We start from the raw sequence: 27,282 nt of genomic DNA, 5'->3' as shown, positions 1-27,282 counted from the left end.
GAGCCGGCTCAATTATGACCCGGCGCATCCACCAAGAATAGGGTAGACGGAAATATAAATACAGCTTCTTTGAATGATTATAAATTTTTTTGCGGACAGACGACAGACAGACAGACGGAAAATAAATATTGAAGTTATTTTTTTTTGCAGATGTCTTCCGTCAACGAGCAACTCGCGCCGCCCCCCAAGCCCCGGTTGTCCCCTCTGGAATTTCGCAACACGGACCTCGTCTCGCGTCTCCTGGCGGCCACCCCCCCGTACCTCTACAACATGTCGCTGCTCCCCAACACCTACTTCTTCAGCGAAATGCTGCGATCCTTCGTCCAGGCAAAGTCCGACCCTTCGAGTCGAAGTTTCCCGACCCGACGAACCCGAAAACGTCCTTGGACGGCGATGAAGAGCGACTCCTCATCGCCGCCAAAGCTAGACCAAACCAACGACTGGGCTCTGAAGAACTCCTACGTCGAGCACAAATCAGAAAGTCCTCTTGAACTAACGACTGAGAGTGACAAGGCCAAAAGTACTTTCAGCAGTACCATGACTGAAAGGAAGGTCGAAATGCCGCTACCCGAGCAAGTGGAGCCGTTGTATTCACCCATGGGACAAGAAGGTAACCCGTCTGGGTTAATTTTACCGCCGCCGCCACCCATGTGGTACCCTCCACTGTACCCCACGACAACTCCATACGGGATTGATCCGCTGCACTTCTTCATCGATTTGAGGGTCTCGGGACACATCTACGACAGGAAAAACCAAAGGGACGAAGCGGCCAAAGTTGACTCAGAGGAAAAGAAGCAAACTGTTGGTAAAGAACCAGTCTTTAAACAATCACGACACGCGTCTGCTTTCTCCGTTCCTACTCCACGTCTCAACCGACCCATGAATTTGAGTCACAGTGAAGAATACACGGACTTCACTCAAGAATCCAAGAATTTAAAATTCGACGTTAAGTCAATGGGTTTAGATAGAAACAAAATCGGAACTAGCTACATCATGACCAACATCAACCACATTTACAAGAACGTGGCTGAAGAGGGTCAACACATGGTCAAGAATGAGGGTTCTTCCGAAAACGGAAGCACGAACGAAAACGACAACGAAACCGAAGAAGAAAAACAGAAGAGGGTGAAAGACTTGAGGGCTTTAATTGGGTTGGAGTTGGTGGTGGATTATATGAATCACGCTAAGCCGCAACCGAAGCGCCCTCTGGAGGAAACCGGCTTCACGGACTCGGAGTCCGCGGAAAGTCCGACTCTGGAAGTGGTAGCCGTTCACGACGAAACTTAAACTAGTTGTTATTTTGTGGTTAGGTTTGACTAGAGTTGCAAATGTATCGTTATACAATGTTAGATATGTAATAAATTATGCTGTACATATGTGTATTTAATTTGAAGGCTATGTGGCAAATAAAGATGTATATATGAAGTGCTAAGTTTTTTTTGAAAAAGTGTGAACAAAATTTTGAATGTCAAATTTGAAACTAAATAGTCAAACATTTGTGGTCAAACAACTACATCGTGACTGAAATTGTTCAAATAATAAATATAGGCTGCAAAGCCAGGTTTAATTCAAAAATAATAGACGGTATGCATATTTCGTTTCGGCGTTAATTTTTGGCGCATAAATTAATCTCGACCGTGATTGATTTCTTTTTAAATATTTTGCGATGTAAATGAAACCGTTCGGTTTCCACGCCGCGTTTTATTATAAAATGTAAATTCTATTGTAGCGTAGTGAAAATTTAACTAATATTTGCAGGCGAAAAGCTTTTCCTTATGAATATGCAAAACAGGAGCGGGTGAGAGTGTGTGTGAATATTTACACATTTTACATGACGGTAGTTGTGGAAAATCTCGCTTGTCGGCACCTAACCTACCCGAACGGCGGATTTGCATGCGATTTTAACAATGCCCCGGGCTTAATTTTAACGTGATTAAGTTTTAACAAAACTCCGTCGACATCGGGCTGTATTTGTTCTGACGGATGACGAAAGGGATTATATTACAAAATCGTAAATATTATTACATTGTCTGATTTGCAATAATCTTCATATTTTAAAGATTAAGTCAAAACGGGCTTTATTAGGATTTTTCGGCGATTGATCGTCGTGCGGCTGTAAAATTTTAATGGTGTAATTACGGCTTAGTGACAAAATGGCCGCACGTCAAGTTCTAAACATAAATTAAGCCACAATAAAGAAACTATAACTTAGAAAGTTTCATTTATAAAATCAATACATACTTAAATTGAGCTTTTCAAAGTATTGTAGACACCCCGTACACAAAAAATTCGATGTACATACCTACAAGTTTTGAAATATTGCAGCCGCCGTTTCCCCCGACAAACTTTTCCAATTTATAGCATCCCCTATAAATCACCGCGGTTGAGGAAATAATATCATTATTATATTGTCGGCGGATGACAGCAAGTATTCGTTTTTGTTAAATTTATTTATGAGCTAATATTTAAGCAAACAACGCGACTGCCGACTCGCCGAAATCCAATTAAACGAAAATTCTGTTTGCCGTCCCTCATTCCGAGAAAGAAAACTTAGAGATAGTGAGCCCCGAAAAAATTGTCTTATTCCGACTGCAAGAAACAAACGACCCGGCAGCAAGCAACCCCGAGGGAGTCAAAGTCTCGAAGCGATCACTTCTTTCCTCTTCGGGCTAATTTATTATGAATATTATTTAAAGTAGCTCGCCATATTTGAAAATTACCACCGCCAGGACTCATTTGTAATGGTAATGATGTAAAAGTTGCGCAAACAAATGCGGGATACTTACCTGAAAATCAGACTCTTAAACTTTGCGGCGGTACTTACTTTGCTTAATGAGGAGGCGGGGAGACCGAATTGAGGCGGAAAGAAACTTGAGTGCAGCGATTTTTTTTTCTAAAATTTATCCAAAAGTGAGTAAGTTCAAATTATTAATTTAACAACTAATATAAAATAAAAAAATAACAAATGTAGCTAATGAGGTGACGAGTTTAATTGCAAACGAGTTTATTAAAGTCGTTGACTTTATTGTTAACGTTTTTTGCTATTTAGTCAAATAAATCGATTAAAAAAGTGAAAATCCCTTTGACCTTGTCGTGCGATTGTAATCTGCGCCACTGCCTTGCCGCCGCGAAACTACAAATACCAACCCAACGCACCCAATATCACCAATTTTGATACACCACTTTGACATTTGATTGACTTATCAATATAACCTCCTGTCAACAATGACATTGGCAATGACGTGATATTTAAAAGTTGTTATACATTTATTCATTAGACTTTATAATTAACCCGTTTTACAATCGAAATGTCGACGTTTTACCTCAGAACCATGAAAGCTTTGGACCCTCTGGTCCCACAAAAACTTCAACCCTTGTGGCAACATCCTGCAGGTTAGTTAAAAACAATTACAACATTCAGTGACACTTGTGGAATTGCAGGCCCAAAAACCGTGTTTTTCTGGGCGCCAGCTTTCAAATGGGTAAGTTAAGAGTGTGTAATTTGGAACTAGTTGTATTTGATTATTTTTTCAGGGGTTAGTTGTTGCAGGACTTGGAGACTTGGCTCGTCCTGCTGAAAGTTTGAGTGTCCCTCAGAGTGCGGCGTTGGCAGCTACTGGGATAATTTGGTCACGGTACTCTCTGGTCATTATTCCAAAAAATTACGGGCTTTTTAGTGTCAACGTGTTTGTGGCTATTACTCAACTCATGCAGCTATATAGAGCATATAAGTGAGTTACTGGCTATATCTATGCATAATTTCGACACTTGTTTGTTTTAGTTATCAGCAAAGTCTCAAAAAGGTTGAGTATAAGTAGGAATTACTAAGGAAGTGCCTTCATTTATCAAAACAGGGTTATCTATTGTAGTTTTGTTGAATTTTAAACTCAAATTAGTTTAAGTGCAATTTTTAAAACTACCAAGGTTTGGTCTATTTTTGATATTAAGAAAATGTATTTTCGGATATGTTACATTGTGTCAGAGCTCAATAAAGAGGTGGAACTGCAGTTACTTTTTTCGTAATTTAAATTTGCCGCCAAAATTTCGAGTGTCAGCTGATTGTCAAACCCAAAATTGACAAGTGTTGACAAACACTAGTGGTATAATCGGTGTTATCACTTATAACAAGTGACATTTAAAAATAGAACATCTAAACAAGCACTCGTCACTTCATCCCAATTAGTATTTATCAATTTTTTGCGACTAGAAGGTGTAAAAAATAAGGTGAGTAAAATCGATTTTCGTGAGTAATATATTTTTATTTAATTACAATTAAAAAATATAAATAATTTGTGTGATTATTGTTTATGGTGAATCTTTCATGTAATCAATGTACCATGTGCGAGACCACGCGGCCTTGAAGGTACAAAGTCGACGAAATGTATTGAACCGATAGCTTTTTGATTCAGTTTTTGATTGGATTAAAAATTTTACTTAGTTTCCACCTATAAAAATATTCTATTTTGGATGTAGGAATCCTAAATTAGGCTAATATTAATTGTAGTTTTACTATGGAATTTCTTAAGAGTACCTACTTGTATCATGATAGTAAAAAATGAACCGTCATCCTAAGAGAATAATCGAGATCAAATCATAGTTGTTTTTTTATTGTGTACAAAAAATACAATCATATTTCCGATGCAAAAACCCTGATCATGAGTTCCACTTGATGACTATCCGGACGACCTTCACTTATAACACTTGATTGCTTGTTTACCGTGCAACAAGTTGTTCCTTTTGCACTAAGTGAATTAAAAAAACTGTCAGTCATATTTGCGTCGTCACGCTTACCTACTTCTTGAAATAGTGCGATTTATTTACCCAGTCTGTCAACCCAATTTAACCATGAGTACCATGACCCGAGACCTCGACATCATCCTGTTCGGAGCCACCGGATTCACAGGTAAACACGCCCTTCCTCTAATCGCCAAATTCGCGAAGGCCAAAAACCGCAACCTGACTTGGGGAGTCGCCGGCCGTAACGAGAACAAGCTAAAGGACTTCTTGGAGCAATGCGAGAAGGACACTGGTAAGAATTTCGCGTTGGTTGGCACAATCTGATTTTTGAACTAGGGACCCCGTTGAGCGACGTCCCGATAATCATCGCCGACGTCCAAGACGACAAAAGCTTAACCGACATGGCCCGAAAAGCCCGAATCGTCGTAAACTGTTGTGGTCCTTATCGCTTTTTCGGCGAACCTGTAGTCAAAGCGTGCGTCGAAGTAGGGACACATCATGTGGACATCGCCGGAGAGCCCGAGTATGCGGAGAGGATGCAGTTGAAATATAACGACAAAGCTAGAGAGAAGGGGGTCTACATTGTTAGTAGCTGCGGATTTGATAGCATACCTGCAGATTTAGGGCTTCTCTTCGTACAAAAGAAGTTTGACGGCACTTTGAACTCAGTTGTTAGCTATTTGGAGTCGTGGCAGGAAGGACAGGACATTCCGGGACCGGTGCTTAACTATGGCACCTGGGAGTCAGCGGTTTATGGGGCTGCAAACGCTGGACAGTTGAAAGCGCAACGAAGGCAACTTTTTCCGACGAAACTTCCGAGTTTTAAACCAAAATTACAGCGCAAGTATGTGACAATTTTTTCTACCAAAAAATTAAAACTAATTAAAATTTGTTTTTAGGGCCCGTCCTCATAAAAACGACCATGTGGAAGGCTGGGTGTTGCCTTTCCCTGGTGCTGATCGCGCGGTCATGGAACGATCGCAGCGCCTCTTCTACGAGAAGGACCAAAAAAGGCCCGCTCAAATCGAGACCTATTTTATTATCAAGTCATTCTGGAACGTCGTTTTGGTGGCCTTTTTCGGCTCGATTTTCCAACTTTTGGCGAAGTTCAAGTGCGGAAGAAATCTTTTATTGAAAGTAAGTACCAATGGAGCGAGTATAGTGATTCATGTTTGGTTTTCAGTATCCCGAAAAATTCAGCGCCGGATTATTCAGCCGGGAGTCTCCGAGTGAAGAAAAAATCAAAAATATGCACTTCAGTGTGACTTTATTTGGTGAGGGATGGAAAGGGAAGCTTGTTGATGGGAATGATCAGTACTCCACCCCTCCAGATAAGCTTATAAGCGTTAAAGTCAAAGGGAGCAATCCTGGCTATGGCGCCACTTGCGTGTCTTTGTTGCTGTCTGCTATAACCATCCTCACGGAACCTGAAAAAATGCCCTCTGAAGGAGGAGTATACCCACCGGGTTACGCTTTCGCTAATACCACCCTTATTGAACAACTAAATGACAACGGACTCACGTTTGACGTACTTTTTGAGAAGGATTTGTCGCATTCTTAACATTAACATTTATTGTACATTTTAACCATATAAAAGGCCCAATTCTGAATCAAACCCGTTAAAATTTAAAGGTTGTTAAAAAATAAACAGCCAATCAGATTTACGGATTTAACTCGTTACTATGGAAATTTGCAATTTAACATCCTTTAAATTTAACAACTTTGATTCAGAATTGCCCCTAATGTCAAATAAAATATGTTTAGTTTTATATTTAAACGGGTTTTTCCTGTTTGGAATTTATATTTTCTGACAGTATGAAAACTGTACTTTGGTACACAGTGTACAGAACTGTGAGCATTCTGAACCCAAGGTAAAATTTGACTGTTTATGGTTAAATTTGATCACGTTACATAATTCCGACATTTGTTTGTTTTAGTTATCAGTAGTCTCAAAAATGTTAAGTATTATCCATTTACGATCTTTATATAGTAAAGTACGCTTTAATATTTTTTCTTTAAGTTGGATAAACTGATCTGATGATTTGGTTTTTTGTCTATCAGTAGTCTGATTGACATTTGCTTTGAGCTGGATTGCCACTTTTCTACTTCATTTATTAGATCAGAATTATTAGACGCAATTGTGACAGATTCACAAATCATTGCGACATTATTTAAAAAGAAAATGCCTAAAATAGTTTTACTGCAACTAAAAATTGCAATAAAAAGATGTTTTTATTATATATTTTCTGTAATGTAAAAATACGCTGCAAAATATTTTTTAATTTATTTTCTCATCAACTGTGGCGAAAATTTTACCAACAGGGACCAAAATTTAAAAACATCACTATCTGGCAAGCGAAAACCAACGGATTTATTTACAAATTATATGTTTCGGAAAGACCTGCAACGACAAATTTGGCAACTTAATGAAAAAAACGAATATTTCACTGCAGATACTCTTTTGGCATATTCTAGGGAACAGTTGGAATTTAAAGGGGGGCGAACCACATTATACTAAATTCTTAAGTCAATGGGTTATAAACTCAGAGAAGTAAATGGTCGCAAAATTCTATGTGAACAAAAACATGAAAATTATTTTTTTGAGAACAGGTTTACAGTTTCTAAATTCTTGTGAAAATTTGACTTTCGTGTATTTGGATGAAGCATGGATCCATCAAAATGGTCGTCGCTGGGTGCACGATACTGATCTAAAAAGCGATGGACGGGACAATTTTTCAAAATTGGGTGGTTAATCAGCTCATTCCTGCTTTGGCAAAGTTGGACCAAAAATGTGTGGTGGTTTTAGACAATGCACCGTATCATTCGGTTCAGTTGGATAAACCACCCACTTTTTCTAGTGAAAAATGTATTGAATTTGACAAAAAATTTTCGAAGAGACAGTTGTGGGATTTAATTAAACCCTTCAGAAACAATATTTGGTAGACGATACATTAAGAGAAAGTGGCCATAAAGTTGTACCATTGTCAATATAATCCAATTGAAATGGCGTGCGGATTTTGTAAGAACTATTACAACAAGTATATAAATTCTCAACCTTCATTAAAAAATAGGGTGGAGGCGCTTTCTAAATGTATTCCAAGCATGTGGCAAAATTTTTGTAAACATTGTGAAAAACTTATTTTGCCAGATTTATTGTTTCACTAGGTGAATCTGATTCAGAATCTGAATTTGAAAATGACGATGATGGTACAGATTTTCATAGCGAAATAATGGAAATGGAGTGAATTATAGCTTGTCGGGGGGTGATATTTTTACGCATCTTTCGTTCTAAATTTACCAAGGTAGTATGTGAAAAACTACCTGACGTACAACAAAATAAGTCAATTTTAGTTAGATCATCCACGTTGTCACTTTGCACCAGATTTTAAGCATTTTCTTTTTTTTTTTGTAGTTCTTCATGGACCTGGAGAAGGCATATAGTAACGTTCTTGTTAATAAGCGTTTGAAAGTACTTAGTAAAAGCAAATAAAGAGCACTTACGTAAGCATTAGTAATAGCTATATAGATAAATCATTCAGTTTAAGGCCGGAAAAATGTTTCAGAAGAACTAAACCCATCAAAGCACTAGAGCAAGGTTGTTGTCCTTTACCAACCCTTTTAGTAATCTTAGAAAAGTGAAAAAAGAAGTTGGAAGATATGAAAATAGGCTGTTCACAAAGGTCGAAATTTCCATTTCTAAGAAAAGTGGGCGAGCAGAACGAACTTATGATTGAGAATTAAAGATGACATGCTAAATGTGGCATGCGACAATAGTCGTATGTAGAACCCCCATTCATATAAAAACAATGTTTAAGTGAAATTTTAGTGTTTGTTCCTTACATATGAAATAAACACTTACAAAAAGCCGAATAACTGTTTTAAATAGCGTAAAGTTTTATGCTTTCTAAGAAATGGATACCGTTAACTTGGTCATTGCTACTGAAAACTGAAAGTATCGGCAACAATGTTTATATTTCTGGCGTATTTTTTAATCTTTAATCTAATAAAACATAACCTAACGAAAAAAGTTCAGGGAATTTTTATTCGTCTGCATCGAATACCAACAAACTCACTAGATTTTCATGCCCAACCCTACTATATAAAGATCGTGAACGAATAATAAGTATCACGCTTCTTTAAACCCAGATTCTACGAAACTGTTTGATGAGAATTCAGCTTGATTTTTATTTTAAAAGTTAAATTCAAATTCACCGCGAAAATTTTCATGCTCATCGGGCTCATCGTCACAGACTCTCATCTCATCATCGTGTTAGTTCGGAAGTCAGCTGATTGTCAAAAGTGACAAATGTACGCGTTACCGGCGTTTTATTATCAGTGTGGTGCGGTGTTATCACTAGTCTTCAAGTAACATTTAAAAATAGAAAATAGAAGTGAGTACTGAACACTCAGTGTTTTATCGTTTAGTACCGACTTGTTACAACTGGAAGGTATAAGGCTATAAGGTAAATGGTGGACAAAAAATTCGTTTTTCGTGAGTTTTTCATCCTAATAAAGTTTCTAATTTAAGCAAAATGCATAAGTACTTTGTGAGATTATTTTTTATGTTGTGCTTTTTACGCAGTCAATTATGCAGCCATGTGAGATGCCACGCGGCCATAAAGGTACAGGGTCGATGAAATGTATTGAACCGATAACGCCGATGTTTGCTTTTTTTAATTAAGTTCTTAAAATTCACTTTTGCATCGTCACACTTATTCTCATAATATTGACTTTTCTCTTCCTGAAATGCGTATTAACTCGTCGAAAATAGCATTAAGCGTCACATTTCTCATTTTACGACTGGCACCAAACATTTACACTTCCATCTATAAACCCGCGATTTGTTTATACAGTCCGTCAACACCTGCACTGTTCGCAGTTTAACCATGCCCCGAGACCTAGACATCATCCTGTTCGGCGCCACGGGATTCACCGGTAAACACGCCCTTCCTCTAATCGCCAAATTCGCGAAAACCAAAACCCGCAACCTGGCTTGGGGAGTCGCCGGTCGTACCGAGAAAAAGCTGAAAGACCTCTTGGAGCAATGCGAGAAGGATACCGGTAAGAATTTTGCGTTGGTTGGCACAGTTTGATTTTTGAAATAGGGACCCCGTTGAGCCACGTCCCGGTGATCATCGCCGACGTCGAAAACGAGAAAAGTCTGACCGAAATGGCCAAAAAAGCGCGAATTATCGTCAATTGTTGTGGGCCGTATCGCTTTTTCGGGGAGCCTGTAGTTAAAGCGTGCGTTGAAGAAGGGACGCATCATGTGGATGTGAGCGGGGAGCCGCAGTATATGGAGAGGATGCAGTTGAAATATAACGAGAAAGCTAGGGAGAAGGGGGTTTATGTTATTAGTGCTTGCGGATTTGATAGCATACCGTCAGACTTAGGGCTGGTGTTTTTGCAAAAGAAGTTTGATGGCACTTTGAATTCGGTTGTTACTTATATGGAGTCATGGGAGGAAGGGCAAGCCGTTTCAGGTCCGGCTATTAATTACGGCACTTGGGAGTCTGCAGTCTATGGGTTAGCGCACGCGCAGGAGTTGAGGGCGCTACGAAAGGAGCTTTTCACCACCAGACTCCCCAGTTTCAAACCAAAATTGCAGGCCAAGTATGTGAAAGAATTTTGCAACTTTTATACTATGAAATTGTTTCTTGCACTTCACTCAAATTCGGGTTTTAGGACCGTTCCTCATAAAAGCGAGCATCTGGAAGGTTGGGTGCTGCCTTTCCCTGGTGCCGATCGCTCAGTAATGAAACGCTCGCAACGCCTTTTCTACGAGAAAGACCAAAAAAGGCCCGTTCAAATCGAGACCTATTTCATTCTTAAATCATTTTGGAGCGTCTTCCTGATATCCATTTTCGGCATGATTTTCCAATTCTTGGCGAAGTTCGATTTCGGAAGGAGTCTCCTATTGAAAGTAAGTGCCCACGCAGCGAGTATAGTGATTCACGTTGGTTTTCAGTACCCTGAAAAATTCAGCGCCGGATTCTTCAGCCGGCAGCCTCCAAGTGAAGAAAAAATCGAAAAGGCGCGCTTCAGTGTGACTTTGTTTGGTGAGGGATGGAAAGAGAAGCTTGCTGATGTCAACGATCAGTACTCCACTCCTCCAGACAAGCTCATAAGTGCCAAAATCAAAGGAAGCAACCCAGGTTATGGCGCCACTTGCGTGTGTTTGTTGCTTGCTGCTATAACCGTCATCACAGAACCCGAAAAGATGCCCTCTGGTGGAGGAGTTTACCCACCAGGTTATGCTTTCGCTAATACTTCTCTTATTGAGCAACTTAATGAAAACGAAGTTACGTTTGATGTACTTTTTGAGAAGGATTTGTCTGATTCTAAACATTAACGGTTTAGGCTTTGTTTGATTTGCTTTGTGTTTGTTAAAATATTTAACGTGCGTATTTATTGTACTTTTTAACCATGTAATGTCAAATAAATATATACTTAAACGGGAAGGCCAAGTGTGTTTTTTTTACGTTAAAACCAGTCAAACACCAGTAAAAGTTATTTGTACAACTGGCACCACTAGTTTCAAAGCAATATGTTCATCAGAGAATCGCACTCTGACATAATGAGTTACACATACCTGAGATAACTGATTTTTAAGTCATCACAATTAAAAAATCTGTGGCCCTCCTTTCACCTGGCACTAGTCTCCCCTACAAGTTTTTAATTATCATAAAACACCAAGTCACTACGATAACGTGACACTTGTGCTATCTGTTAGCGTGTTTACAAGTGCGTTGTTCAATCAAATTATATACTAGTCTTTCAATACGAATTATTTTTATTATTATTTAAAATTAGACCAGTATCAAGTTGTATTTGACCTTGCATTGTTAATTATCCACCTGCGTTTGGCATTGCATTGTTTATTTATGTATCGGTATATCAAATAGGCACTACGCGACGGTTTAAAAATGACACGTGCCATAGACCTGGTCTTGTTTGGGGCCACCGGGTACACCGGTCAACGCGTAGTCCCCATCCTCCACAAATTCGCCCAATCAACAACGCCCCCACTGACTTGGGGCATCGCCGGCCGTTCCGAGCAAAAACTACAAGCTTTACGACAACAATGTGAACAAGAAATCGGTAAGACTTTAGTAGTTTTGTCAAAAATCTAACCCTGTACAATAGGAACCTCACTGAGTAATATCCCGGTCATCGTCGCCGACGTTCACAACGAACCGTCTCTAATCGAAATGGCAAAACAGGCCCGCATCGTTTTAAATTGTAGCGGGCCTTACAGATTCTACGGGGAGCCAGTAGTGAAGGCGTGCATCAACGAACAAACTCACTATGTAGACGTAAGTGGAGAACCCCAATTCATGGAAGAAATGCAGCTGAAATACAGCGAAAAAGCCAGACAACAAGGGGTGTATGTTATCAGTGGTTGTGGCATCGATAGCGTCCCTTCAGATTTAGGGGTAGTGTTTTTGCAACGAAAGTTCCAAGGTACTTTGAACTCCATTAACGTGTATATGGAAACGTGGGACGAGAAAGCCGTGGAAGGTCCCGTTATGAATTACGCCACTTGGGAGAGCGCTGTTCATGGGCTAGCACACGCCAAGGACTTGGGGGCGGTTCGGAAGAAACTATTTTCTAATAAGTTGCCCGTTTTTGAACCAAAACTGCAATCCATGTACTGTATACGCAAACTTTAACCTTTGCCCTTGATAGAACTGAGTTTGTAGAACCCGGCCACATAGAACTAACCTGGCGCAAGGCTGGGCGGTACCTTTTCCAGGCGCGGATCGCTCGGTCGTCAAAAGGTCCCAGCGCTTTTTTTACGAACAAGCCAAAAAGCGCCCGATCCAAATCGAGGTCTACTTTATCCTTAAATCCTTCCTCACTATACCCAAACTGGCTATATCGAGTTTGATTGTTCAAACTTTGGCACAGCACCAGCGTGGACGGGAACTTTTACTAGAAGTAAGTATATTTAAAATTGGAAACGCGTACTTTTTAAAGTATTTTTTATAATAGTATCCTAAGGAATTTAGTGGTGGAGTCTTCAATAAGACTTCTCCAAGTGAGGAGAAAAACCAGAATTCGCGTTTTTCGGTCACTCTGTATGGCGAGGGGTGGAAAGAGGGGGTTGCTGATGCCGACCATCAGTATGACGTTCCTCCAAATAAAGCTATATGTGGAAAAGTCAAAGCTAGCAATCCGGCTTATGGTGCCACGTGTGTGTGTGTGGCGCTGTCTGCTATTACTGTGATCACTGAGACTGAAAAAATGCCTCCTAGTGGAGGTGTGTACTCTCCGGGGTACGCTTTCGCCAATACCACCCTTATTGAGCGGCTTCATGAGAATGAGGTTACGTTCGAAGTGGTGTTTGAAAAAGATTTGCTCAGTTCTAAATACTGATATATTTTTTTTATTCAGGGTTTTTATATACCGTTGTTATTAAATTTTTCTATTTGTTGGTTTTTAAAGACACAAAATAAAAAGTTTGTTACAATAAACAGGGTAAATTTTATTACCAAGCTTTAGCCCTTGTTTTTTTTAGGAGTGTTAAACTGTTTAAAATTTAAAAAAAAATCAATTGCAAAAATATATGAGGAATTCACGTTCGGTAGATGTAACTAGATTTTTTTAAGCGTTTAAAATGACAAATTTTTGTAAAAAAAATATGGATTTTGCAATTAGGCTCCGCCTCTAAATTTTCCAACGAATGAAAACTTCATTACTGTTTAAATCAGGGCAAGGCTTAATCTTTGGCTTTAATGTAACTAGTATTCTTTGAATAACGCGATACTCAAAAACATGTCTTACATGGTAATTTCTTAGAGAAATAATAAGAATTATGCAATTAAATTCTGCTCCTTTGGCTCTCGACGATTTAAAAAAAATCATCACAATTGAGACAGGGTGGGTGGGGTTTCTCATTTTGTTTTCTTTTTTAATTAATACAAAATAATGTAATAACAAAAATAATAACACGATTACTTAAAAACATAAATATTTCACATGCTAATTTCTCCTAGAAGCCATCTTTTCACAACATGGTTAAAATGGTACATTTTTATAAGAAAGAATGGATTTTGCAATTATGGGGAGAGTCTAATTGCAAAATCGATTTTCCTTATACAAATTTTCCATTTTAAACATATTTTAAGTTTCATGTTGTGAAAATAAGTCTACACATATCAAAACAAAAAGGTAAAATATAAGCCCGCCCACCCACCCTGTCTCAAATGTGATGATTTTTTTATTCGCCGTATACCAAGGGGGCGGAGCTTAACTGCAAAATACTGACTTTTTTACAAAGAAATTAAAGACATGTTTTTGAATGTCGTGTTGTTCAAAAAATACTATCTATACTAAGAAAAAAAGGCAAAATATAAACCCCGCCCACCCACCCAAACTCAATTGTGACGACTTTTTTTATTCTTAGAAACTTAAAACACGTTTAAAATGGTAAATTTTTCCGCTCTTTTGGCTCACGACAATTAAAATAAAATTTATCAAAATTGAGATAGGGTGGGTGGGCGGGGCTTATATTTTGCATTTTTTCATAATAGATTATGAAGTCGTCCTTTCACAACAAGAAACTTAAAATATCGAGACGGATGGGTGGGACTTCTCTTTTGGTTTTCCTTTTTAATTAATATATACATTTACTTTTCTTTATATACCATGATTACTTACGAACATATTTCAGATGGTAATTTCTCGTAGAAAAATACGGATTTTACAATTAAGCTCCATCCCTCGGCGTAACGACGAATAAAAAACATCATCCGAATTAAGATATGGTGGGTGGGCGGGGCTTATATTTTGTCTTTCTTTTATCTTAATATGCATAGCCATCTTTTCACAACATGAATCTTAGAACATGGTTAAAATGGTACATTTTTGCAAGGAAATATGGATTTTGCAATTATGGGGCGGACTCTAATTGCAAAATCAATTTTCCTTATACAAATTTTCAATTTTAAACATATTTTAAGTTTCATGTTGTGAAAATAAGTCTACACAAATTAAAACATAAAAGATAAAATATAAGACCGCCCACCCACCCTGTCTCAATTGTGATGATTTTTTTATTCGCCGTATACCAAGGGGGCGGAGCTTAACTGCAAAATACTTATTTTTTTTACAAAGAAATTAAAGACATGTTTTTGAATGTCGTGTTGTTCAAAAAATACTATGTACCTATACTAAGAAAAAAAAGCAAAATATAAACCCCGCCCACCCACCCAAGCTCAATTGTGATGATTTTTTTTATTCTTAGAAACTTAAAACACGTTTAATCTTTCCGCTCTTTTGGCTCTCGACAATTAAAATAAAATTCATCAAAATTGAGATAGGGCGGGTGGGCGGGGCTTATATTTTGCCCTCTCTTCTTAATATACATAGTATTCTTTTCACAACAAGAAACTTAAATTATGTTTAAAATAGTAAATTTGTACAGGGAAATATCGATTTTGCAATTAAATTCCTCTCCTTTGGCTCTTGGCGCTTAAAAAAAATCATCACAATTGAGATAGGGTGGGTGGGCGGGGCTTATATTTTGCATTTTTTCATAATATATTATGTAGTCGTCCTTTCACAACAAGAAACTTAAAACATGTTCGAAATAGTAAATATCGATGTTGCAATTACGCTCCGCCCCTCGGTCTGACAACGAATGAAAAATTCATTACGATTGAGATCGAGACGGATGGGTGGGACTTCTCTTTTGGTTTTCTTTTTTAATAAATATATACATTTAGTTTTCTTTATATAACATGATTACTTACGAACATATTTCACATGGTAATTTCTCGTAGAAATATAAGGATTTTACAATTAAGGTCCATCCCTCGGCGTAACAACGAATAAAAAAAATCATCAGAATTAAGATAGGGCGGGTGGGCGGGGCTTATATTTTGCCTTTCTTTTATCTTAATATGCATAGCCATCTTTTCACAACAAGAAACTTAGAACATGGTTAAAATGGTACATTTTTGCAAGGAAACATGGATTTTGCAATTATGGGGCGGAGTCTAATTGCAAAATCGATTTTCCTTATACAAATTTTCCATTTTAAACATATTTTAATTTTCATGTTGTGAAAATAAGTCTACAGATATTAAAACAAAAAGGTAAAATATAAGCCCGCCCACCCACCCTGTCTCATTTGTGATGATTTTTTTATTCGCCGTATACCAAGGGGGTGGGGCTTAACTGCAAAATACTTACTTTTTTACAAGAAATTAAGACATGTTTTTGAATGTCGTGTTGTTCAAAAAATACTAAATACAGGGTGTTATTGAAAGGTACGTACAACAAAATTGACAGTTCTTCCAGAAGTCTAAGAAGCCTGAAAAACGTATTTTGTGTTGTCAAAATTATAAAGGGAAAATTAACCACTATCCAACCTTTTTAGACGCTACTGAAGGATAAATAGGTAAAATTAATTTATTTTAGTAAATCCTAGTAACTGTGACAATAATAAAAAAATAAGAGACCCTTTTGTTTCTATAGAAACGAAAGATGACCTTTTTATCAGAGGCGTACAACGAATTTGGACATAAATTTTAATAATTTTTATCTCTAAAAGGAGAACACTTTTACCTGAACTTTTTTTTAATTTTAACACTCATACTTCTAGATCAATTGCCGATTTTATTTTGTACGTACCTTTCAATAACACGCTGTATACTAAGAAAAAAAGGCAAAATATAAACCCCGCCCACCCACCCAAACTCAATTATGACGACTTTTTTAATTCTTAGAAACTTAAAACACGTTTAAAGTCGTAAATTTTTCCGCTCTTTTGGCTCACGACAATTAAAATAAAATTCATCAAAATTGAGATAGGGCGGGTGGGCGGGGCCTATATTTTGCCCTTTCTTCTTAATACGTAGTATTCTTTTGACAACAAGAAACTTAAAACATGTTTAAAGTGGTAGATTTGTATAGGGAAATATTGATTTTACAATTACGCTCCGCCCCTCGGTCTGACAACGAATGAAAAATTCATCACGATTGAGATCGAGACGGATGGGTGGGACTTCTCTTTTGGTTTTCGTTTTTATTTGATATATACATTTAGTTTTCTTTATATACCATGATTTCTTACGAACATATTTCACATGGTAATTTCTCGTAGAAATATAAAGATTTTACAATTAAGCTCCATCCCTCGGCTTAACGACGAATAAAAAAAATCATCAGAATTAAGATAGGGCGGGTGGGTGGGGCTTATATGTTGCCTTTGTTTTTTCTTAATATACATAGCCATCTTTTCACAACAAGAAATTTAGAACATGGTTAAAATGGTACATTTTTGCAAAATCGATATTTCCGTATACAAAATTTCCATTTTAAACATGTTTTAAGTTTCATGTTGTGAAAAAAAATCTACACATATGTATAAATACAAAAAGGCAAAATGTAAGCCCGCCCACCCGCCCTATCCCAATTGTGATTATTAGAAACTTAAAACACGTTTAAAATGGTAAATTTTCGAAACGGAAATATGGATTTTGCAATTAGGCTCCGCCCCGAGGTCTCCCAACGAATGAAAACTTCATTACTGTTTAGATCAAGGTAGGTATGGGTGGGGCTTAATCTTTGCCTTTAATTCTTTCTTAATATACATAGTATTCTTTGAACACGATACTCAAAAACATGTTTTTAATTTTTCGTAGAGAAATAAGGATTTTGCAGTTAAGCTCCGCCTTTTTATCTCACGACGAATGAAAAAATCATCACAATTGAGATCGGGTGGGTGGGCGGGGCTACAATTTGCTTGTTTTTCTTAATATGTGTAGACTTATTTCGAGAACAAGAAACTTAAAACATATCTAAAGTGGTAAATTTTTGTAGCAATCAGCTTGAATCCTCCAGTTTAAATACGGCGAAAGCTGAACATTAAAGTTGGCAATTTTCAGCTCTAAAAGCAACATCAACAGCAAATTTATAAATCCCACTTTCAGTCTATCCGGTCGTGTGCATTGACGGTGTATAGTTGGTTGCCTAATCGTTTTTAAAATAATTTTAAAAATTATATTATATACCCTTGGTGTCCACTCTAAAAATCTCAATTTGTGACTTATTCATACAAAAGGGACTGAAGGCAGATTCCAAATGACTTTTAAATGGTTTAAGACAAGCATGGGAAATGAAATTCGAAAATCTAAAGGCAGGTACAAAGTTTCAAAATCTACAAATCTTTTAATAAATGTGGTAATAATAAAAATCTACAATAATGATGTCTTGTAAAATTATTTATTTATTAATGTGTTACATCGACAGTACATCACACTTTAAAAATGGCACATATCACAGACTTGGTCTTGTTTAGGGCCCCTGGGGGTAGCAGCCAACATGTGATCCCTGTAGTGAGCCCATCAACAACACCTTCACTTATTTATCAACAAAATTAAAAAATAACAAGGTGTCCTTCAGGGATCCAACGGGAGACATCTGCATTTCGTCATTTTTATTAACGACTTGCTTCCCAAACCGACTTGACTAAGTTCGTGACTAATGGGTGTTTACAAAGACACAACAACGTACTAATTAAAAGTATATTATTAAAAAAGGTGTATACTCACGTTGTACTTCAACACACTGTTTTCATTATAAAAATTAAATTAAACAAGTCTAAAATATCCACCTTATAAAAATTTCCGGGATTGTGTCAGACCACACCTGAAACCACCTGTCAAATAAAACCCAACAATAACAACCCAATCACCTCATCCCTGAGTCAAAGCCATCTGCGCTTGTTTTAGCAGCGGCCCCAATTCCTCCTTGAACAAACTACTGCCTACACCATGCGTGATTTTCAAAATTTTGTACGCAGTGGTCAGATGCTCCAGCGCCAATTCGTCGCTTTCCTCAAACAGCAGAATCTTCCCCAGCTTTAGGTGCAGCAGACCCGTCACCGGATGCACGCCGCCGTAGTACTTGCTGAAAAAATTTCTATTTTTCGTTTCTCTTAATGATGGATGTGAACAGGTTCGCGCTGACGCGGCAACCTGACCCCATTTATACTTACTAATAAGCGTCGACTAGCTCAAGGGCGAGCGTCCTGGCAAAATCCCACTTCTGAAAGTCAATACTCGATTGAAAAGCTAAATCTAGTGTCTTGACGTGTTTTATGTTGTATTTGTGTAACACACCGCGTTGTTTCTGCAAGCAGATTTCGCACACGTCCAGATCTAAGTATATACTTAAGGAAGACACGTCACGGCGCGAACCGCGGACTGAACACCTGGAAAGGATACAGGCCATTTGCTTCATGTTTTGTAGATGCATGTCGGTGAACTCTAGGACTTCGTTAAAATTGGACAAGAATGTCTCGGAGATCGGTGTTCCACATTTTGAGCAGCTGTCGCCTGGACTCGCGTTCTGGGCGTCGATGGAGTTATCACAGGTTGGGTTGGGGCATGCGGCAGCCTGGATTTCCGGCGGCTCGGGGCCCAGGCATTTGGGGCACTGACACAGGAAGTAGTAGGCCGTCTCTAGTTCTTTCTGTCTGTCTTTTGTTGTGTTTAAAATGTCAATGTAACTGATACGGATCTGGAAAAGTGGGTGTAGTTTTGTGGGGCGCTACGGGATCTGGGGCTTCAAATTCGCAAAAACGGCCCTGGTGCATCCGTTAAATTTCTGCAGCTTTGTTGTCGACTACCTTAATTGCATTTATTTATAATATTAAGTGGGTGATTTTTTTTTTTTTCGTCAAGTTGGCGACATATTTATTTTATGTTTGGCGAGGTTTTTAACATTTTTTGGCAATGTTGACATTTTGGCAGTATTTGTTTGCCTGTAGAAAGAACACGCTTTTTATAAATAAATCTTGCAAGAAATTTCTTTATTGTTTTTGACATGTTTGACGTTTTACATGTTGCATGATACCATGTTATTTTTTTTAGATAATTAACTAGCCAAGTTAGTGACCCTGTCTACATACATACATTTACTCCTATTATTTTTGTACCATTGGAACTAATTGTTGTTTATATATTATTCTAGTCACAATACTGAGACAAACACGTTGAGTCATCACAATGCCAGTGGCGTATCATTTGTGTTCTAAAATCAGGACATTCTAAAAAATATATTTTAAGAATTATTTTATACTCTGCAATTCTGGAAATAAATTATTTCAATAAAGAAATACTGACTGTAGGTCGTTTCATTGGTGCTAAAAATAAATCAAGTAATGTAAGTAAGAGTAGTGTTTTTTTAATTTTTGAATAAACTATAGTACGAGATCATTCAACTTTTTATAAATAAATCTTGACATGTTTGACATTTTACACGACACTGGTTTCTTTGACGTTTTTGACGTTTATTTGTTCCCTTTGAAATACCACGTTAATATTTTTTTATATAATTAACTAGGCAAGTTAGTTAAATTGATAACATACATTTACTCTTATAATTTTTGAATAATTGGAAATAATTGTCGTTTATATTATTCTAGTAAAAATATTATTGGAAAAACACGTTGAGTTATTACAATGCCAGTGGCGTATCATGTCTGTTCTAAAATCAAGACATTCCAAAAAATATATTTTAAGATTTATTTTCTACTTTGCAATTCTACAAAGAAATTATTTGAATAGGGAAAAACTGGCTGTTGGGCGTTGTATTGGTGCTAAAGATAAATCAAATCATACACAAAAATTTTTAAAAATCTGTTAAAACTGGGCTTAACATTCGCAAAAAACGCCACATTTATAGCTTTCTGTTGTGTCTAAATATGCTATAAAGGAATATTTCGCTTCAAAATTACCTTAAAAAAGTCCTATCTAAAATGTCCAAAATATGATGAGTCCGTACTTATGACTCAAAAAAATTAATGAATCAATGAATTTATTTTATTGAATAAATCAAGAATTGCAAAAATGAATACTTTGAAATCTTGCAGATGTTTTAAAGTTATTGTAAGTACATAACCAAATATATCTGTTTATTCCCCCCAAGAAATTGATGACATCATCTCAAAATTTTGCCGAATAAATTCTACCCAAAATGTGCAAAATATGTTTTTACTTGTGATTTATCATTGCATTCATATTTTTTAGATTTACTCCTATTTTCTCAGAAGATATGTCATTTGCCAAAATCAGTCTTATCTTAGCAAGGACTAGCCCCACCCACCCACCCTCTCTTTTCTTAGAGGCTATGTCATCTGCCAAAATCAGTTTTATCTTAGCAGCTACCAGCCACACTCATCCACCCACCCTCTCTTTTCTTAGAAGGAATCTCATTTGCCAAAATTGAACTTTTTTACCAAATACTAGCCCCACCCATCCACCCTCTCTTTTCTTAGAGGCTATGTCATCTGCCAAAATCAGTTTTATCTTAGCACGTACTAGCCCCGCCCACCCGCCTTCAAATTCCCTAGAGGCAGTGGTATTTGCCAAAATCAGTTTTATCTTAGCAAGTACTAACCCCGCCCACCCACCCTCTCTTTTCTTAGAGGCTATGTCATCTGCCAAAATCAGTCTTATACTATACAAATACTAGCATTTTGGTAAATCACATATCTTTTGAGAAAATGGGGGGCGGGTGGGTGGGGCTAGTACTTGCTAAGATAAGACTTATTTTGGCAAATGAAATATCCTCTGAGAAAATAAAGGGCGGGTGGGCGGGACTAGTACTTGCTAAGATAAGGCTGATTTTGCCTCTATTAGTCTTGTAAAAACTTGTTAAATTTAAAAGGTGTTAAACTGCAAATTTCCGTGCTAACGAGTTAAATTTCTAAATCTGATAGAGTGTTTATTTTTTATGTTTTATTTTACATCAGAAGCGAGGGAAGTTCTGTTGAAACAGATTTCGACCAATTTTTTGATTTTTCGATTTTTATAAATTTTAAATTTTCCAATTTTTCAATTTTTCGTTTTTTATGTTTTGATTTTACGATTTCTAGGATTTTTAATTTTTCAGCTTTTCATCTTTTCTATTGATAGGTCTTCCAATTTTTCAATGTTCAATTGTTCGATTTTTCAATTTTTCGAGATTTCAGTGTTTCAGTTTTTCGATTCTTCAATATTGCGATTTTTTGATTTCTCGATTTTCCAAATTTCTCAATTTTTCAACATTTAGTTTTGGGAAATTTTCAATGTCTGGATTTTTCAATTATTCGATATTTCGGCTTTTCAATTTTTCAATTCTTCGATTTTTAGTAATATTCCAACCTTTCAATTTTTCTCTAGATATTTAAATTTTTCAATTTTTCGACTGTTGAATTTCCCGATTTTTCGATTTTTTGACTTTTCAATTCGTATTTTTAGATTTGACCCATATTTTCTCAGAGAATATGTCATTTGCCAAAATTAGTCTTATCTTAGCAAGGACTAGCCCCGCCCACCCGCCCTTAATTTTCTTAGAGGATATGTCAACTGCCAAAATGAGTTTTCTCTAAGTACTAGCCCGGCCCACCCACCCTCTCTTTTCTTAGGGGCTACGTCATCTGCCAAAATCAGTCTTATTTTAGCAAATACTAGCATTTTGGTAAATCACATATCCTTTGAGAAAATAGGGAGCGGGTGGGCGGGGCTAGTACTTGCTAAGGTAAGACTGATTTTGCCTGTATTAATCTTGTAAAAACTTGTTAAATTTACAATGTGTTAAATTAGATCTTCCAATTTTTCAATGTTCAATTGTTCGATTTTCTAATTTTTCGACATTTCAGTGTTTCAGTGTTTCGATTCTTCAATTCTGCGATTTTTTGATTTCTCGATTTTCCAAATTTCTCAGTTTTTCAACATTTAGTTTTGGGAATTTTTCAATGTCTGGATTTTTCAATTCTTCGATATTTCGGCTTTTCAATTTTTCAATTCTTCGATTTTTAGTAATATTCTAACGTTCCAATTTTTCTCTCGATATTTAAATTTTTCAATTTTTTCGACTGTTCAATTTCTCGATTTTTCGATTTTTTGACTTTTCAATTCATATTTTTTAGATTTACGCCCTATTTTCTCAGAGGATATGTCATTTGCCAAAATTAGTCTTATCTTAGCAAGGACAAGCCCCGCCCACCCACCCTCAATTTTCTTAGAGAGTATGGCATCTGCCAAAATCAGTTTTATCTTAGCAAGTACTAACCCCGCTCACCCACCCTGTCTTTTCTTAGAGGCAATGTCATCTGCCAAAATCAGTCTTATCTTAGCAAATATTAGCATTTTGGTAAATTACATAATGCTCTGAGAAAATACGGGGCGGGTGGGCGGGCTTTATTTCTTGGTAAGATAAGACTGATTTTGGCAAATAACATATTCTCTGAGAAAATAGGGGGCGGGTGGGCGGGGCTAATACTTGCTTAGATAAGACTTATTTTAGCAAATAGCATACCCTCTGAGAAAATAGGGGGCTGGTGGGCGGGGCTAGTACTTGCTAAGATAAGGCTGATTTTGCCTCTATTAATCTTGTAAAAACTTGTTAAATTTAAAAAGTGTTAAGTTGCAAATTACCATGCTAACGAGTTAAATTCCTAAATCTGATAGGGTATTTTTTTTTCTTTCATTCTACATCAGGAACGAGGGAAGTTCTGTTGAAACAACTTTCGACCAATTTTTTGATTTTTCGATTTATCGATTTTTAAAATTTTAAATTTTCCAATTTTTCAATTTTTAATTTTTCGATGTTGTGATTTTCCGATTTGTAGAATTTTCAATTTTTCGGCTTTTCAGATTTGCTACTGATAGATTTTCCAATTTTTCAATGTTCAATTGTTCGATTTTCCAATTTTTCAAGATTTCAGTGTTTCAGTTTTTTGATTCTTCAATTCTGCGATTTATTGATTTCTCGTTTTTCCAAATTTCTCAGTTTTTCAACATTTAGTTTTGGGAATTTTTCAATGTCTGGACTTTTCAAGTCTTCGATTTTTAGTAATATTCCAACGTTCCAATTTTTCTCTCGATATTTAAATTTTTCAATTTTTCGGTTGTTCCATTTCCAGATTGTTCGATTTTTTGACTTTTCAATTCATATATTTTAGATTTGCCCCCCATTTTCTCAGAGGATACGTCAATTGCCGAAAATAGTCTTATCTTAGCAAGGACTAGCCCCGCCCACCCGCCCTCTCTTTTCTTAGAGGTTATGTCATCTGCCAAAATTAGTCTTATCTTAGCAAATGCTAGCATTTTGGTAAATCACATATCCTCTGAAAAAATAGGGGGTGGGTGGGCGGGGCTAGTACTTGCCAAGATAAGACTTATTTTGGCAAATAACATACCCTTTGAGAAAATAGGGGGCGGGTCTACATCAGGAGCGAGGGAAGTTCCGTTGAAACAACTTTCGACCAATTTTTTGAGTTTTCGATATATCGATTTTTGTAAATTTTAAATTTTCCAACTTTTCAATTTTTAATTTTTCGATGTTTTGATTTTCCGATTTCTAAAATTTTCAATTTTTCAGCTTTTCAGCTTTTCTAATGATAAATCTTCCACTTTTTCAATGTTCAATTGTTCGATATTCCAATTTTTCGAGATTTCAGTTTTTCGATTCAATTTTGCGATTTTTTTGATTTCTCGATTTTTCAAATTTCTCAATTTTTCAACATTTAGTTTTGGGAATTTTTCAATGTCTGGATTTTTCAATTCTTCGATATTTCGGCTTTTCAATTTTTCAATTCTTCGATTTTTAGTGATATTTCAACGTTCCAATTTTTCTCTCGATATTTAAATTTTTCAATTTTTCGACTGTTCAATTTCCCGATTTTTCGATTTTTTGACTTTTCAATTCATATTTTTTAGATTTACGCCCTATTTTCTCAGAGGATATGTCATTTGCCAAAATTAGTTTTATCTTAGCAAGGACAAGTCCCGCCCACCCACCCTCAATTTTCTTAGAGAGTATGGCATCTGCCAAAATCAGTTTTGTCTTAGCAAGTACTAACCCCGCCCACCCACCCTCTCTTTTCTTAGAAGCAATGTCATCTGCCACAATCAGTTTTATCTTAGCAAATATTAGCATTTTGGTAAATTACATATCCTCTGAGAAAATAGGGGGCGGGTGGGCGGGACTAATACTTGCTTAGTAAGACTTATTTTGGCAAATAGCATACCCTCTGAGAAAATACGGGGCTGGTGGGCGGGGCTAGTACTTGCTAAGATAAGGCTGATTTTGCCTCTATTAATCTTGAAAAACTTGTTAAATTTAAAAAATATGTCGGCTTTTCAATTTTTCAATTCTTCGATTTTTAGTGATATTTCAACGTTCCAATTTTTCTCTTGATATTTAAATTTTTCAATTTTTCGATTGTTCAATTTCCAGATTTTTCGATTTTTTCATATATTTTAGATTTGCCCCCTATTTTCTCAGAGGATATGTTATTTGCCAAAATTAGTCTTATCTTAGCAAGGACTAGCCCCGCCCACCCGCCCTCTCTTTTCTTAGAGGTTATGTCATCTGCCAAAATTAGTCTTATCTTAGCAAATGCTAGCATTTTGGTAAATCACATATCCTCTGAAAAAATAGGGGGTGGGTGGGCGGGGCTAGTACTTGCCAAGATAAGACTTATTTTGGCAAATAACATACCCTTTGAGAAAATAGGGGGCGGGTCTACATCAGGAGCGAGGGAAGTTCCGTTGAAACAACTTTCGACCAATTTTTTGAGTTTTCGATTTATCGATTTTTGTAAATTTTAAATTTTCCAACTTTTCAATTTTGAATTATTCGATGTTTTGATTTTCCGATTTCTAGGATTTTCAATTTTAAGCTTTTCAGCTTTTCTATTGATAGATCTTCCAATTTTTCAATGTTCAATTGTTCGATTTTCCAAATTTTCGAGATTTCAGTGTTTCAGTTTTTCGATTCTTCAATTTTGCGATTTTCTGATTTCTGGATTTTCCAAATTTTTCAATTTTTCAACATTTAGTTTTGGGAATTTTTCAATGTCTGGATTATTCAATTCTTCGATTTTTAGTAATATTCCAACGTTCCAATTTTTCTCTCGATATTTAAATTTTTCAATTTTTCGATTGTTCAATTTCCAGATTGTTCGATTTTTTGACTTTTCAATTCATATATTTTAGATTTGCCCCCCATTTTCTCAGAGGATACGTCAATTGCCGAAATTAGTCTTAACTTAGCAAGGACTAGCCCCGCCCACTCACCCTCTCTTTTCTTAGAGGTTATGTCATCTGCCAAAATCAGTCTTATCTTAGCAAATGCTAGCATTTTGGTAAATCACATATTCTCTGAAAAAATAGGAGGCGGGTGGGCGGGGCTAGTACTTGCCAAGATAATACTTATTTTGGCAAATAACATACCCTTTGAGAAAATAGGGAGCGGGTCTACATCACGAGCGAGGGAAGTTCTGTTGAAACAACTTTCGACCAATTTTTTGATTTTTCGATTTATCGATTTTTATAAATTTTAAATTTTCCACTTTTTCAATTTTTAATTTTTCGATGTTTTGATTTTCCGATTTCTAAAATTTTCAATTTTTCAGCTTTTCAGCTTTTCTAATGATAAATCTTCCACTTTTTCAATGTTCAATTGTTCGATATTCCAATTTTTCGAGATTTCAGTTTTTCGATTCAATTTTGCGATTTTTTTGGTTTCTCGATTTTTCAAATTTCTCAATTTTTCAACATTTAGTTTTGGGAATTTTTCAATGTCTGGATTTTTCAATTCTTCGATATTTCGGCTTTTCAATTTTTCAATTCTTCGATTTTTAGTGATATTTCAACGTTCCAATTTTTCTCTCGATATTTAAATTTTTCAATTTTTCGACTGTTCAATTTCCCGATTTTTCGATTTTTTGACTTTTCAATTCATATTTTTTAGATTTACGCCCTATTTTCTCAGAGGATATGTCATTTGCCAAAATTAGTTTTATCTTAGCAAGGACAAGTCCCGCCCACCCACCCTCAATTTTCTTAGAGAGTATGGCATCTGCCAAAATCAGTTTTGTCTTAGCAAGTACTAACCCCGCCCACCCACCCTCTCTTTTCTTAGAGGCAATGTCATCTGCCACAATCAGTTTTATCTTAGCAAATATTAGCATTTTATAAATTACATACCCTCTGAGAAAATACGGGGCGGGTGGGCGGGCTTTAGTACTTAGTAAGATAAGACTGATTTTGGCAAATAACATATTCTCTGAGAAAATATGGGGCGGGTGGGCGGGGCTAATACTTGCTAAGATAAGACTTATTTTGGCAAATAACATACCCCCTGAGAAAATGGGGGCGGGTGGGTGGGGCTAGTACTTGCTAAGATAAGACTAATTTTTCAATTCTTCGGCTTTTCAATTTTTCATTCTTCGACTTTTAGTAATATTCCAACGTGCAAATTTTTCTCTCGATATTTAAATTTTTCAATTTTTCGACTGTTCAATTTCCCGATTTTTGACATTTCAATTCACAGACTTTTTAAAATTTAAAATTTTCCTGTTCACAATATTTAATTTTTTGACTTTTGACAGTGATTTGTTTGCTTGAAATTACTCAACTTTTTATAAATAAATCTTGCGATAAACATGTCTGCATTGTTTTTAACATGTTTGACGTTTCTGACGTAGCTTCCTTGATGTTTTAGACGTTTATTTGTTCTTTTTGTAATACCAAGTTATTT

At 36.5% G+C, this 27,282-nt stretch overlaps 6 protein-coding genes across 10 annotated transcripts in view; 5 read left to right on the top strand and 1 right to left on the bottom strand.

Annotated features, from left to right (window-relative positions):
• LOC135142907 (uncharacterized) overlaps positions 1-1,358 on the top strand; it is a 34,587-nt gene extending 33,229 nt beyond the window's left edge. The window contains exon 2 of the mRNA XM_064074717.1: positions 151-1,358. Within this exon, the coding sequence (XP_063930787.1) occupies positions 151-1,287 (1,137 nt within the window). The 3' untranslated portion in view covers positions 1,288-1,358. The remainder of the gene's footprint in view (positions 1-150) is intronic.
• A 1,830-nt stretch (positions 1,359-3,188) lies between these two features.
• On the top strand, positions 3,189-4,007 carry LOC135142809 (mitochondrial pyruvate carrier 2-like). The gene is made up of 4 exons (XM_064074562.1): positions 3,189-3,393; positions 3,442-3,482; positions 3,535-3,731; positions 3,782-4,007. The coding sequence occupies exons 1-4, from the start codon at positions 3,309-3,311 to the stop codon at positions 3,816-3,818; spliced, it is 360 nt and encodes a 119-aa protein (XP_063930632.1). The 5' UTR covers positions 3,189-3,308; the 3' UTR covers positions 3,819-4,007.
• Positions 4,008-4,095: 88 nt separating this feature from the next.
• On the top strand, positions 4,096-6,514 carry LOC135142808 (saccharopine dehydrogenase-like oxidoreductase). The gene is made up of 5 exons (XM_064074561.1): positions 4,096-4,224; positions 4,826-5,029; positions 5,074-5,581; positions 5,637-5,874; positions 5,921-6,514. Exons 2-5 carry the CDS (start codon positions 4,846-4,848, stop codon positions 6,296-6,298), a joined length of 1,308 nt encoding a protein of 435 aa, XP_063930631.1. The 5' UTR covers positions 4,096-4,224; positions 4,826-4,845; the 3' UTR covers positions 6,299-6,514.
• A 2,507-nt stretch (positions 6,515-9,021) lies between these two features.
• Positions 9,022-11,198, top strand: LOC135142810 (saccharopine dehydrogenase-like oxidoreductase). 2 transcript variants are annotated; one of them, XM_064074563.1, is made up of 5 exons: positions 9,022-9,200; positions 9,617-9,798; positions 9,843-10,350; positions 10,423-10,660; positions 10,706-11,198. In XM_064074563.1, exons 2-5 carry the CDS (start codon positions 9,624-9,626, stop codon positions 11,087-11,089), a joined length of 1,305 nt encoding a protein of 434 aa, XP_063930633.1. In that variant the 5' UTR covers positions 9,022-9,200; positions 9,617-9,623; the 3' UTR covers positions 11,090-11,198. The 2 variants fall into 2 exon arrangements, with proteins under 2 accessions (XP_063930633.1, XP_063930634.1); XM_064074564.1 differs by having other exon boundaries at positions 9,025-9,128.
• Positions 11,199-11,457: 259 nt separating this feature from the next.
• LOC135142811 (saccharopine dehydrogenase-like oxidoreductase) lies at positions 11,458-13,214 on the top strand. The gene is made up of 4 exons (XM_064074565.1): positions 11,458-11,838; positions 11,884-12,388; positions 12,441-12,678; positions 12,733-13,214. The coding sequence occupies exons 1-4, from the start codon at positions 11,664-11,666 to the stop codon at positions 13,114-13,116; spliced, it is 1,302 nt and encodes a 433-aa protein (XP_063930635.1). The 5' UTR covers positions 11,458-11,663; the 3' UTR covers positions 13,117-13,214.
• Positions 13,215-17,964: 4,750 nt separating this feature from the next.
• The window catches only part of LOC135142905 (histone-lysine N-methyltransferase SMYD3-like), a 47,195-nt gene continuing 37,877 nt past the window's right edge, over positions 17,965-27,282 (bottom strand). For 2 of the 4 annotated variants that reach the window (XM_064074715.1, XM_064074716.1), the window contains 4 exons: positions 18,975-19,269; positions 18,746-18,908; positions 18,443-18,657; positions 18,259-18,396 (listed from right to left, as the gene is read on the bottom strand). In XM_064074715.1, the coding sequence (XP_063930785.1) occupies positions 18,444-18,657; positions 18,746-18,908; positions 18,975-19,269 (672 nt within the window). In that variant the 3' untranslated portion in view covers positions 18,259-18,396; position 18,443. Of the gene's footprint in view, positions 18,229-18,258; positions 18,397-18,442; positions 18,658-18,745; positions 19,270-27,282 lie in introns of those variants that run through there. The other 2 variants (XR_010282638.1, XM_064074714.1) reach the window with 2 other exon arrangements.

This window comes from Zophobas morio, unplaced genomic scaffold (genome assembly GCF_036711695.1).
Source record: "Zophobas morio isolate AGI-343-1 ecotype UQ-CSIRO unplaced genomic scaffold, CSIRO_AGI_Zmor_V1 ptg000054l, whole genome shotgun sequence".
Classification (NCBI taxonomy): domain Eukaryota; kingdom Metazoa; phylum Arthropoda; class Insecta; order Coleoptera; family Tenebrionidae; genus Zophobas; species Zophobas morio.
Note: the sequence above shows the minus strand (reverse complement) of the source record. Positions and strands in the feature narration are given on the sequence as shown.

What these genes read in the sequence shown, in the direction of transcription:
- LOC135142809 (XM_064074562.1), top strand. Translation starts at nt 3,309, where the DNA reads ATGTCGACGTTTTACCTCAGAACCATGAAAGCTTTGGACCCTCTGGTC. An exon ending in GGGCGCCAGCTTTCAAATGG is followed by an intron (nt 3,483 to 3,534) that starts GTAAGTTAAGAG and finishes TTATTTTTTCAG; the next exon opens with GGGTTAGTTGTTGCAGGACT. An exon ending in CAGCTATATAGAGCATATAA is followed by an intron (nt 3,732 to 3,781) that starts GTGAGTTACTGG and finishes TGTTTGTTTTAG; the next exon opens with TTATCAGCAAAGTCTCAAAA.
- LOC135142808 (XM_064074561.1), top strand. Translation starts at nt 4,846, where the DNA reads ATGAGTACCATGACCCGAGACCTCGACATCATCCTGTTCGGAGCCACC. An exon ending in AAACCAAAATTACAGCGCAA is followed by an intron (nt 5,582 to 5,636) that starts GTATGTGACAAT and finishes ATTTGTTTTTAG; the next exon opens with GGCCCGTCCTCATAAAAACG. An exon ending in GAAGAAATCTTTTATTGAAA is followed by an intron (nt 5,875 to 5,920) that starts GTAAGTACCAAT and finishes TTTGGTTTTCAG; the next exon opens with TATCCCGAAAAATTCAGCGC.
- LOC135142810 (XM_064074563.1), top strand. Translation starts at nt 9,624, where the DNA reads ATGCCCCGAGACCTAGACATCATCCTGTTCGGCGCCACGGGATTCACC. An exon ending in AAACCAAAATTGCAGGCCAA is followed by an intron (nt 10,351 to 10,422) that starts GTATGTGAAAGA and finishes TTCGGGTTTTAG; the next exon opens with GACCGTTCCTCATAAAAGCG. An exon ending in GAAGGAGTCTCCTATTGAAA is followed by an intron (nt 10,661 to 10,705) that starts GTAAGTGCCCAC and finishes GTTGGTTTTCAG; the next exon opens with TACCCTGAAAAATTCAGCGC.
- LOC135142811 (XM_064074565.1), top strand. Translation starts at nt 11,664, where the DNA reads ATGACACGTGCCATAGACCTGGTCTTGTTTGGGGCCACCGGGTACACC. An exon ending in ACAATGTGAACAAGAAATCG is followed by an intron (nt 11,839 to 11,883) that starts GTAAGACTTTAG and finishes CCTGTACAATAG; the next exon opens with GAACCTCACTGAGTAATATC. An exon ending in GACGGGAACTTTTACTAGAA is followed by an intron (nt 12,679 to 12,732) that starts GTAAGTATATTT and finishes TTTTTATAATAG; the next exon opens with TATCCTAAGGAATTTAGTGG.